Source organism: Notechis scutatus, chromosome 2 (assembly GCF_049901735.1).
Source record: "Notechis scutatus isolate UNSWTSFEM ecotype Mainland chromosome 2, rNotScu1.2, whole genome shotgun sequence".
NCBI classification, from domain to species: domain Eukaryota; kingdom Metazoa; phylum Chordata; class Lepidosauria; order Squamata; family Elapidae; genus Notechis; species Notechis scutatus.
In genome coordinates this window covers 233188066-233201706 of record NC_142010.1, presented here as the reverse complement: position 1 = coordinate 233201706, position 13641 = coordinate 233188066, and the positions used below count along the sequence as shown (strand labels likewise).

The window sequence follows — 13641 nt, the reverse complement described above, 5'->3', positions numbered from 1 at the left end:
AAAGGGAGGTCAAGGATATTTAACAATTTGATATACAGGCTAAACACATGAACCAGTCTGTGCATGTTGCCTTTTTTTAATCAATACAAAATATCAATTATGCCTACACCTAAAGATAGGAAATATATTAGCAACACTAGAGGAGACAATGTCACATTTTAAGTAGGATAATATTAATTGAATTCCAGCATAACTCGCACAACCGTGTCAAAATGAGTCTATTGAAAATGCTATTAACTTTTCAAGGAAATAGCTGAACCACCTGGCAAGCTGCAGAAGAACATAGTCAGTGGGTCCCTGTCTTCATTTTTCATCGTCAGCACCCTCTTGGATGGCAGCTGTTTCTAAAGACCTCTAGTGCCCTCCCCAAGCCCCTATTTATTGAATGAAGCAAAAATCCCTTTTACCTCAACTGTGAGCTCAAATTAAGATTGCTTTACCTTTTTTTCTTTTTTCTTTTTGCTCTTGAGAGGGCACAGGATCAGCACGTGGCTGCAAGAGGAAGTAAATATGAACTAGGGCATTGGTGACTCAATTTCATCATTTCTCTCCCTCAGGGAAAGGGGAAATACATTGCAGGAATGGAATTCTCATCAGGCTTTTGTGAGCAGACCAGACGTTGTCCCATGAAGCCTCCTTTGGCTCCAGAGACAACATTATTTCATGCCATCCTGAGGTGCAACAATCATTTTGTTGGTTCATTTCTGGCTTCTCCTCAGTGTCGTCTGTTGGTGGGAGGCCTCTGGTTTGCTCCTGGAAATGCTTTCTGGGTGAGCCTTTTTAAACTGGACTTGCCTTGGGAGGCCCCAGAAGTGAAGTGAAGATGAGCAAACCAGAACAAAGCAACCTCTAGTGAGTTTTTTAGCATGGTAGCTTTGACAAGTATATTTAATTCAAAACAGTAGGATGTTTTGTGTAGCAAAGTGATACAAAAAATGATAAAAGATATGTGATGATTTAATTGTGCAAATACTGCAATTATATATTTGCACCTGATCCTTACTGTTGCTCTAAAAACACCCATTACTTTTAGTCTTGTCAAAAGAAGTCACTCTTTTAAGTTTTACATAGGGAATCAGGCAATATAATGAATTACTCTTATCATATGTTAACACACCTTCATAACAGAATGGCTATAAGGTTGGGGAGGAGTGAACATTGCTTGCCTACCTCAAAAAATAGGCAGGACCAAGGCAAAATCTAAAGTTTATATGTAAATTAAATTAATTAAACATACAGGATTGATCTTCTCATGCCTAACCAATTCAGGGTATTAAAAATTGTACCATAAATTGGGAAAATAAAACTGTATTCTGCAGTGATCAGGTTCCTTGAATATTATATCCAGTGCTGTGCATCAAAGATAAGAAATGTTCAGGTACACTGGAGAAGGTGCAAAGAAAAGCCATGAAGATGATTAAGGACAGGAAGCAAACTTATGCAGGGAGCAACTGAGATAGGATAATAAAACAGCATTTTTTTTTCCAAACACCATATGGTGTCAGAAGTAATCCATGGCGTGTCTGCTATCATTCTGAAATGGGATAACAATTTTAATTACAGGAGGGCAAATTCAATCTGAATGTGACAGAAAAAAATACTAATAATGAAAAGAAGGGAATAGTGGGCTTTCTTTTGCTGGAGATGTTCAAGGAAAGGCTGAACAGCTGTCTTTAGAGATGATTTAAACCAGATTCCTGTATTAAAATGAGAACTAAAGTTCTACCTAAAGTCCTAAATACCCTTTTCCAAGGTTTTGATTCTATGATAATCACTCACACCTTGCAGGAACTTTAGAAAGCCATATGAAGCTCTGATGTTTGCCTTTGAGGTAGACAGGAAACAGAAAGCACATGATATACTGTAACTCTAGTTTACCGTATTGATAGAGGCAGAGTTTTCAAAGCCTGAACACTAAACAAGGTCATGAGTTTTTTTCTTGCACTTTTCTGTTTTCCTTGTCTGTTACCTACTTTTTTGAGGACATTTCTGTTCTCTGCTACACATGAAGTCACTGGCAATGTCTTAACTATAGAAAAACCAGAAAATAATGAGTATTTTCAATATATCTATATTGTACCAAGTAACTTTGTCAAATAATTAGGAAGGATGGTGGCTTATGCAGAGATAAAATGGATATCCAGTGTTTGGGGGGGGGGGTCAATTTCTGAGGCTCCAAAAACCTTGCACAGTCCATTCATAATACCAACCTGGAATCCACCTGTCTGTGCACTTTAAACAATGCCAGGCAGCTGGGCATAACCACTGCAGCTGTTCCATAGTGGTTTAAAGCAATACTATGGCAGGAATACTTTTAATTGGACTTTTAATTGGAGAGGGATCGAGATAGCCAACATTACTACTGCTATCAAAGTTATCCTTTGTTAGCAAACTCACCATGGTCTACTGGTATGAGAAGATGCCTATTATATCAATATCGATTCTTATCTAGAAGATCCTCAATCCTGGATTTGGAATAATGCTTCTCAAAGTATAATTTTATCACTTTAAAAACAATATTCTTTGTATTACTTCTTATGTAAGGTACTTATATCCTTGTGGAGAATGCACTGGATAAAGTAATCTATGCAGGAGGGAAGAGGGGTGTGATAGCTCAGTGGTTAAGATACTGGGTTTGTTGCTGGAAAGTTGACAGTCCATGTTTGAGACCCGAGCACTGCGCAACAGGGTGACCTCCCATTATGCACCAGCTCCTGCTCACCCAGCAGTTTGAAATCATACACATACGCAAGTAGATAAATACCGGTAGGTACCACTTTGGTGAGAAGGTAACAGTAGTTCCATGCATCTTGACACATAGTCATGCTAGTCATGTGATCCTGGAAGTGTCTTTGGACAGTGCTGACTCCCTTGGCTAAAAAAATGGGGATGAGCACTGCCCCCAGAATCAAGTACAACTGGACCTTTTTGCAGGAGGGAAAAAAGCATGAATCAGCCATCTGATCTTTGTTGCACTGAATGGTCAGAGAAATTAATGGAGATGGAGAGAAATTAAGATAGTCAATAGAAGGAAGGAAATCCAATGGGCTGATTTTAAACCCTGACAGTTTGTTCCTGAAGGGTTTCAACAGGCGGAGGCTGAAACTGGCCACTTGGAGAAGGGGATTGGCCTGCTTGCAAGAACCTCTGGAGAATTGGGGCTGTTTGGCTGGCCTTCAGCAAGTTCAGGCAGTGACCAGATAGCCGCTTTTTGGCACCATGCTCCTCCTGAACAGAAGGAAGGATATCGCTGTATGAGTTGCTTGCTTAACAATGGCTTGCATGTCCCCAGGGAATGGCCTGCAAATAGATTTCATCTTGCTTTCTCTTGTACTTTTCGGAGCTTCCTGTTTTCTCACGGCCCTTTTGGACACTTTGCAGTCTTTCTCCCTCTCCCTCTCTCTCTTACTTTCAGGAAAGGAACACCCTTCTTATTAAACTGTCTTTTAAAAAAGAAGAAAGAAAACAAGGGTAAGAGAGCACAGCAGTGGCCTTTCTACCTCTCTGCAGGCTTAGGCTTTCTTGGACTTGTTTCTCAGCACAAAAACAAAACAGCCTTTTTTCCTATGGAGCTGATCACAAAGACCAGATGTGGCCTGAGGGCAGAATAAAGTCTCTGTTGCTAATATTTCCTCATTACTGGGATTTTTTTTCTCTCCAACGAGCCATGTTATCTGCAGTATCTTATACTAATCCAGCTAGAGATTGCAGTGTTTAGCTTACAAATAATTACATAAATTTTGTTTCCAAGTTCAGCCATGTCGTTATTGCATGAATGTACTGAAACAGCTGTCCCCCATCCATGTCAACACACACACACACACACACACACACACTCATCTTAACTATTGACTCATCTTAACCGTTGTTAACATTTGGGATTCTTTGATTGCTGTTTGCAAAAGAATTATAGTTCCAAAGTATATATACTTTTAATTGGACTTTTAATTGGAGAGGGATCGAGATAGCCAACCTGACTCTTTATTTTATAGTTGCTAGACTATTATTTTTTAAAATAGAGTGCTGAATTATATTCAGCAATGTCCCTCGAATGTACTGAACAACCTGGGACAACTTTTACAATAACCACGGTGTTCCAACATACACTACTAATTTGTCCAAAATGTGCTTGGGTTAGTTTCAATGGTGAAGCAAAGTGAAGACTTCATAGTTTAGCATTTAAGAAGGGCCTCAAATGACCTTTAAGAGAATGGTAAATAATCAGGAAAGTAGCAGAAGATGGTGCCAATATTCACAAAGATATATCAAGTTATACCATGACTGATGTTGCTTGGCACACCATTTTCCCCCTTTCCTCCATTTTAAGCAACATTTCATAGCAATAGGACCAATTAGAATGGGTTGTCTGTAAGGATATTTAGGATGCCTAAAATTACCTAGTTGTACATTGCTTCATTTTGCAAAATGTGTACCAATCTGACAGTTGACTATTGAATTGTTTTAAAAATAATTAAAACACTACTGTTATACCGACAAACCTCTGCTAATCAATTTATCTGCATACCAGAACAACTACACACAAGAACAGTTTTTCCCCAAAAGCCATTACTCTGCTAAACAAATAATTCCCTCAACACTGTTCAACTATTTACAAAGTGTGCACTACTATTACTATTACTGCTAATCTTCTCATCACTCCTTATCCCCCATCCCCTCCCACTTGTGATTGTAGGACTGTAACTTTGTCGCTTGTATCCTTACGATTTATATTTACTGTTTCCTAGTATGATTTGATTGTTGATTGTACCCTATGACTATCATTAAGTGTTGTACGTTATGATTCTTGATTCTTAATGAATGTATCTTTTCTTTATGTATACTGAGAGTATTTACACCAAGACAAATTCCTTGTGTGTCCAATCACACTTGGCCAATAAAGTATTCTATTCTATTCTATTCTATTCTATTCTATTCTATTCTATTCTATTCTATTCTATTCTAGTAGAACAGTCAGTAGAACAGTCAACATATATTTGGGAGGAAATAAAACAAGACTTTAAAATGACAGAATTGCTCTGTCATGCCAGCAATTATGTTTTCTTTTTAAAATGTCTCAAAAGTTAACAAGCAAGCAATTCATATGAAGTATACAGCCTTTGTATGAACTACTCTCAGAATATTCCAACAGAAAAAGCCAAAATGCATTTCAGTGGCCAACTTTCCTCACTGAGCTAAACTGCTTTAGTACAATAATAGTTTTTCTTCTTTCCCTTTCTCCCTTCCCAGTAAATCCAGTTGTTTGCTAGAGAGAACAAAGAATCCATTAAATATTAGCTGGAAAGAAATATGAGCAAATCAAAGATTAAATAAGAAATAGAAACATGCTTGAAGAGGAAATACAGAACTTCCTCTTCATCTGTTTAGTTTTCCTGTAGCATTCCATGCATTTTCCCTTAAACAATAGGAATCCCAATTGTAAACACACACCATCTCCAAGAATGGTTAGCCTAAACTGACACATTCAGATACATTGCATTTCCATCACACCAGGGAATGGCAACTGGGCAGGTTGGAAGTGACAGTCCATTCAACCTTGAAGGAACAACTTCCAAGAAGGTTGTTTTAGAACAAGAGCAATCATGTGTGAATAATAAGCTTGTACAATTTCTCTCTCTCTTTTTTCAATAATTTTTATTGTTGTTTTCAACTTTTATACCTTTTAACATTAATATTAACAGTGCTGTGCCATCATTATTATATAAAGCAGTCTCATGTAAATATCTACATTTATATACATTCATATACATTTATTTATAATTTTCTTATCTCTATTTCTATTGTTATCTTTATTTATATTGTTCAACCATTTATACCAATTGTCCCAAATTAATGATACTCTGACTCTTCTTTATCTTTTAATTTTAATAACAATTTATCCATTTCAGAATTTTTTAAATTACTAATTCCTCTGAGGGCATATTATTTTGTTTCCAGCATTGTGCATATACTATCCTTGTTGCTGTCGATATATGTAGTAAAATGTATTTAATCTTTTCCCTATATTTCCCTTTAATTATTCCCAACAAAAACAACTCATGTTTAAATTCTATTCAATCTTCCACTATTTCTTGTATCCAACCCCATATTTTAGTACAATATTTTTCGGCTTCCAGGCATGACCACCACATATGATAGAAGGTACCTTGATTCTGTTTGCATTTCCAACATGTTGGATTTATGTTAGGGTACCTTTTGGCCAATCTCATTGGTGGCAAATGCCAACAATAAAACATATATTCTCTTTATAGGCCACTCATCTTGTTAATGTGTAATTTTTGTTCCAAATATTTTCCCAATCTGCTAAGTCTATATTATGTCCAATATTTTTTAAGCTTGTACAATTTCTCAAATAGGCCTAAGACAATTCAGAAACTACTCTGCAATAAATGAATTTGTCCTTATATTTACTCAGCCAGCCTCCAATATAAATACTTGCCTGCTATATTTATATTTTTAGGCTATAATTTTATTTCCAGCTCAAAGAATATTCAGTAATTTCTAAGCCCCCTATTCTATCCATTGTAGTGAGTACAATATTAAATTTGAATGAATGAAAGAGAAGCATATACAATTTAGCTATAGAGACATTCCTTTTCCTTGAAGACCTGTCTATTTGTGATGGTTGAATTTCATTCATTGTAGAATGAAATTAACTGAATTGTTTTCCAAATTTTGGATCTATACCCCAAAGTCAGCACTTAGATTCATATCTCAGACTTCATCATTTTTGGCCATGTCAAATCTTTCTTTACTAACACATTGTAAAAAATATACTTTGGAGTAATTTCTGTCAAGCCTCTCAGAACTAGAAGCTTTACAGGCACCAATTCAAGGACATAATTTTTTAATAATTCATTTTATTTCCAGAACTAGAAAATCCTAATCTGACAATTTAGACAGTTGTTCATTGTTTGATTGAGATTAAAAGGAGGCAGTAGAAGAAATGTAGCAGATTTATGATTCAGAAAGGGAAACTGCAGAACTGTGGAGAAGTTGACTCAATGTAAACAGGCTATATCTGAAAAAACAAAACAAAATCTCTTTGAAAAAAAGATGCTTCACTTTTATTCTCATTGGTCTTTCGACAGCTGTGTGGAAAAGAATTTAATCGAATGCATAATTTAATGGGCCACATGCACTTGCATTCTGACAGCAAGCCATTCAAATGCCTCTACTGTCCCAGCAAATTCACTTTGAAGGGGAACCTCACCAGACACATGAAAGTCAAACATGGAGTCATGGAAAGAGGATTTCGTTCTCAAGGTAAAAACTTGTAACTAGGCTTATTTGCATTTCATCCAATAATATAATGACATTATTTTGCATCTAGAAGTTGCTGAAGTTCATTTGTGTAGCAGAATCAGAATTAGTTGAACCAGCATTTGCCAAATAAGAAGAGGCTCCATGGCAGGTGTGTCAAACTCATGTCGTCACATTGTTGTCACGTGACATATTGCGACTTTCCCCCCTTCGCTAAAATGGGGGTCGGCATGGCCAGCGCATGACGCATCTGGCCCACAGGCCACAAGTTTGACACCCCTGCTCTATAGGGTAGCAAAGTCCAAAGTGGGAAGGCAAATCCTATTCACTGGGTTTATTATATTTAGCCATTGTTAGCCTAATCACATTGGTTAAATTGGCTGGTTTCACATACTGTACCAAGTCATAAACCGTGGTTTACAAATTATAATGAAATGGCTTGATTCACACATTGTGCTAAAACAAAACCAACAAAATTCAGTATGACTTAGTGCAGCGGGTTGAATCCAGAAATTGTAACCTGTTGAACAGATGAAAGATGAGTATGATGGAATATTTTGGCTAAGATCCAGGATAGTATTATATCTGAACTGAAAGCAGCTAATGACCTAAAACATGATTTGGTCTGAATTTTCAGATTCCCAGGTGATTTTCAGCGTTGTTGGAAATCAGTGCATGCAACAATTGCCTCATATTCATGATTATTGGAGCTACAAAGACATTAGTTCTAATGAGAAAAAAATAATAATCCTGCTCCATTAAACATGTTGAATCATCGTTCCTAGCAGTCATAGTTACCATGTTTACTAGGTCTCTTATTGGTAGTGAATATTGGGAATTGGAAAGGTAGTCCTGGACTTACGACCACAATTGAACCCAAAATTTCTGCTGCTAAGTGAGACAGTTGTTAGGTGAGTTTTGCCTCATTTTATGAACTTTCTTGCCACAGTTGTCAAGTGAATCACCGCAGTTGATAAGTTGTTAACACAGTTGTAAAGTAAGTCTGGCTTTCCCATTGACTTTGCTTGTCAGAAGGTCACAAAAGGTGAGCACATGACCCCAGGACACTGCAACCGTCATAAATATGAGCCAGTTGCCAAGGGTCTAAATTTTGATCATACGACCATCTTGGGGACCAGTGGTGGAATTCAAATTTTTTTGCTACCGGTTCTGTGGGCGTGGCTTGATGGAAGTGGCAGGAGAAGGATACTGTAAAAGCCCATTCCCTCCCTATCCCACTAACCTGCTTTCCAGCTCCGTTCTCTTGTGCAGGGCAACAAAAGAAGACCCAGCCAATCAGTTGGGATGCAGAAGGCAGAGAATAGATGGGGGAAGGGCCAGTCAGAGGTGGTATTCTGGTTCTCCAAACTACTCAAAATTTCCGCTACTGGTTCTCCAGAACTGGTCAGAACCTGCTGAATACCACCTCTGATGGGGACGTTGCAATGCTGAACAATGGTCATGTCACTTTTTCAGTGCCATGGTAACTTTGAATGATCACTACATGAATGGTTGTAAGTCAAAGACTACCTGTAATTCACTAACATTTGTAATTCACTAACAAATGAATTTTCCAATAATGTTTTCTCCATGAATTGTTGCAGTTATAAAACCAAGCTGTAGGGATATGGGCTATAATATGCAGATACAAATTAGATATGAGCCATAAACCGAGTTGTGTAATTTGATTCTCTTGCTACTTCATCTGAATTTATTTATATATTTACCCATCCATAAAATTACAAAGGATTTTATAAAATTATGATATTGAAACTGATTACAAAGGCCAATTATTTCCGAATGTTTTTTTTTTCCAGATTGTAGAATCATCCTAGATCATCCTGTTAGGGTGGGATTGCAAATATCCAAAATTATCTGAGAGTTAGGAATGTAGCATCTGTGGGCACTTAAGTAGGATTTCTAAAATTCCAAAATTAAATCAGATATACCTACAACTATGCTAAAATATTTGTGAGCTTACTTACTGCATGGTATTTTTGTATTCTTTCATGGAATCTTTTAAGATTTTAGGTTTTTAGATCTTATGAGAACATAAGGATGAGATTGCCAAAACATTGTGAGATTATACAATATATGTTTCTGCCTTTAAAAAATGTGAGTGTCCAATTTATCATGCAATGGTATTTAGCAACTAAAAAGGTAGCCAGCTAATTAAGCAAGGTCACACATGGTGAATGTAACTACCACATAGTCATCCTATTTCTTATATACAATAAAGTCTAAAATATATACAATTATCTAGAATTTCTACAATAGGCCAAACTAATCCAATATTTCTGCAATAAAAACTGTTCAAAATTGCCAAGAATGCCAAGGAACCCCTTTTTATCTTCCCTACCATAAATTGCAAAATAATCATGAGACACAAGTTAAAATATTCTGCACAAAGCTGAAGATCAGAGTTACTGTAATTACAAAACTGACATGGCATGGTAAATGGTAAATGTTAATGCATTTGTCTTCTTCAAAAACATCCTAGGTTTTACAAGGGAACAACTGAGACTATCACAAACAGATGCCTCAAGAAGCCTAGAACAAGAAGAACCTTTTGACCTTTCCCAAAAGAACCACAGGCAAGGACTTTCCTTTCATTCTGACAGGGAGACTGTGAAAGAAAATTCAAGCCATGATGAAGAAGACAATTACCACAGGGCAGAGCAGTATTCTCCTCGCATGCATGACAAGGGCAAGAACCCTAGCAGACTGCAGGATCCTCCAAGTCAAACAGAAAATAAGGTTAAGGGTTTCAGAGAGTCATACTGTGTTGAAAAAGAGAAAAAGTTCAAAAACACCATTGAGGACAAACAAGAAAACAAAAGGGAGCGAAGCCGGGTAGAGAGAGACTTTGTGAATAACAACGAGGAATATCACTTCGAAAATAATAGATTCACTCAGTCTCTATCTGACTATTTGTACTTTCAACATAGAAACAAGAGTTTGAAGGAGCTGCTGGAAAGTAAAATGGAGTCACAAGCTGCTTTTCTGGGGATCTAAATGGACATCATTGAACTTATCTTTGGGGAAATGAAGTGTTTTCAGAGTTTTGTGCTAACACGAACAATAAAATTGTAAGTGACTGGTAAATGATAGAAAAAATAAAAAAACCTAGCAAAAGTAATTTAAGACAAATATTTCCTTGTTCTTTCAGGTTTTCTGTTTTTACACAGTAATATTTTAGAGATTAATTTCTCTTCCCAATACTTTGTCCCAATATTTGGACCAGGTCTACATGTTCAACAGAACAAAGTGGAAGAGTCCTGAGGTAGTAAGTATAATAGATGGCATACAAGATAATCTTTTTTTATGTTTCCCTATGTGATGCGTTTTTTCCCATCACAACTTTTCCCAGGCTACACAATCCTTGCTTTTGTTTGTATAATTATTTTACTTGCAGAAATGAAGCACATGTGAAGCAGCCACCTGAATTGTCTAGTCTCTAACTCAAAATGCCACTATTTGCTTCTGCCAGCTCTGTAGCTCAGTCCAGGCTCTTAATATTCTGTCATACTGTGTGGCAAGGCCAAAAACCAAAAACTTAAGCAGTTCTGCCTGAGCAATAAGAAATGATGAAGAATCCAGTTTCTTATTCCAGACACTGAAAGAATAGGCTTAGCCTTTTTGTGGTGGTATCTGTTCTTGTTTCCTGTTTTTATACAGTAAAATTATAGAGATTAATCTTTCCAAACTCTTTCACCATAACCTGTCCAGGTTAATAACCTCATGCACTCTGCAGATAACCCTTGAAGGGCTACTTTTCATACAAAAGCTGTCATTTATAAAATTGCTCTTTACTAGATCAATATACCCTACCATGGGGGAACAAGAAATAAATTCAGTCTCTTGGTTTCTGGCTTGATGTCTGAACTAATATTACAGAATTCGCTGTGTAGCTTCAATAAATACCTAAATGGATTAGAGTGCCATTTCATATCTTCATAATAGTCAAGTCCATTCAGTGACATACATATCTAGAAAAGCAGCCAAGGATGGAAGAATGCTGTATCATTGCACCAACTGAATATTATATTGTAGTAAAGGTTTTAATTATTTTCTCCTTACTGAAAGATGCATCCCAAAAAATTTTCTTGATAGATTAACAAAAATAAGCATTTTTATGTAATCTTCTGATACAGAGGTGATCTTTATGTTTCCATAGATACTTTTATGTGGAGATCACTACATTGTTCTTTATGTGGGATATGAAGAAGTATCTAAAACATCTTCTAGGTTGAATTGCCCTTTTAATAATTTTAATAGGCTGTTTGCTTTACTTGTAGACTATGCTATATTTTTACTGTTGTTATTAAGGACAATAAAATCTCAGCATGGGTTTAAGTGTCCCATGTTTAAACTACATTAGCTAAAGACCTTATTCTACTCTTCAAAAATATTATCAAGGCAACTATTGACTAGATCTGCATTACAACGTTACAAATCACTGAATGTGCCGTGAGTTTATATGGACTTTATGCTGGACAGTAGAGCTATGTGAAGCATTCAAAACAGACCCTTTGCAGCATCTGAATGTGCAAGCGAAGCACCCTTATTCAAATAATTAAAGGAGGTTTGTCCTCTAGAAAGTTTGCCACAGCTGCATTGAAGACTGTCCTTGATGGTTTGCGTGTACCTGTGCAGACAACTTCTGTGGAACTGTCAGTGAAGGGAAGTGACAGACAACTGTGACAGACATGAAAGCAGCTGCACAGGCCTTCCAAAAGATGCAACTGCCTTAATGCTTTGAGGAGAGATGCATCATACATGCTAGCATACCTTGCAGAGCACAATTTCAAATGGTTTGTACAGCTATACTGGGAAGAATAACTCAGTGAGACAGATAACACACAAACATACACAAGAGCGTTGCCCTATTAAAATAATTTTAAGGGATCTCTGGACAATAAAATTTACTGATCTCATGCTTATTATATGAATGAAGGAAATTCTATCCTTTTTTGGTGACTGATGATTATAAATATCAGATAAGGAGAAACTTGCACACAAATCTCTGTTGAAAGTAGAATTATCACATTCTTTCAAATTGTGCAAAACCTAGCCATAAAAAGGGCAAATGTTCTTTAGCTGAATTAATTCAGATGTAGTAATTAGAAAGTGAAAATAAAACAATGAGCAGATTTTCCCATGTATTTAAACTTCCCATTTTATGAAGGCAATCTTTACCAGTGGCCTTATAATCTCTAAAGTCTCATTTCTCCTCCTTAGTAATAATTCAATCCTGCCACAATATGATCCCCAAGTGGTGGAAATAATGAGGGAATTCAAGAACACTTTCTCTTCTCCTTTACAGCAATTGATTGCATTAGTGTGGAAATATTTTCAACAACAGAAGACTCAGAAATACGGTCCTATAACTAAATGTCTATAACTAAATCCAGGTCACGGTTGTCCCAAATGTGCTTTTTCAGGAGGCAACTGGACTTTCTTGGTTTTTTTTTTTTTTGTTGTTGTTGTTTGTTTTTTCATCTTCAAAAGAAAAAACAAAGTCCAGTTGCCACTTGAAAAAGCAATTTTGGGATATGGTCCTATAAGCTTTTTTTTTTTTTTTTTTTAGAAAATGAAAATGTTGGGCAGAGCATTATTTGGAAGTCTGCCCGTGTGGCTCCTTCTCCAAGATAATTTGGCATAATAAGGTGCAATTTACTGGATGGTATAGAAGAGACGATAGTTCGTGGTACTCTGGTGTTTGTAACTGCTTATATTGCCCATAGCAGCCATCTTAAGAAGTTCCCACGAACAGTATTTTGCAAGACTTCCTGCAACATGATCTTGAAAGGTTGGATAGAGCTGTTGTAGTGATTGCAATTCTAACGCTTCAGCCATTTAGCATTCTCAAGACATTTTATTCATATATTGTTAGCGTAGGCATCTGGGTTAATAGGTAAACCAGAGGAGGACAAGTGACAGACTATGTATTATGTCAGGGTACAAATTCTGCCTCTAAAATACTTATTACATATTACACCACAATGCAAATAGAAAGAATAGAACTTGGAACATGACATCACAGAACACATCATCACTTAGGTGTCACTATGTTTAGGATATTATAGAAGCCTATGGCTATTAGGACTTGGGAAGTAAGTCACACAGGTTCAGTTGACTACTTAGGAAAAACTAGAAATTATGTGGTGCTAATACATTTCCTCTCCATTCAAATATCTTCAGAAAAAAGGATTTCCCTGGTAATGGCAACAGGACAAGGAAAAGTAAATTCATTTCTCTGTTTAACTTGTGAACCTAAAAATCATCAACTCACCCACTCAATTCTGTTTGCATTTTGAAAAATCTATACAGTATTTATTTGTAAAGCTACACGTAGTA

The 13641-nt window shown here is 36.5% G+C and overlaps 1 protein-coding gene across 2 annotated transcripts in view; it reads left to right on the top strand.

The window, feature by feature from the left end:
• Positions 1 to 12863, top strand: part of ZNF366 (zinc finger protein 366) — a 32325-nt gene extending 19462 nt beyond the window's left edge. For both annotated transcript variants that reach the window (XM_087958259.1, XM_026670638.2), the window contains 2 exons: positions 7110 to 7284; positions 9782 to 12863. In XM_087958259.1, the coding sequence (XP_087814385.1) occupies positions 7110 to 7284; positions 9782 to 10296 (690 nt within the window). In that variant the 3' untranslated portion in view covers positions 10297 to 12863. The remainder of the gene's footprint in view (positions 1 to 7109; positions 7285 to 9781) is intronic.
• Positions 12864 to 13641: the final 778 nt, after the last annotated feature.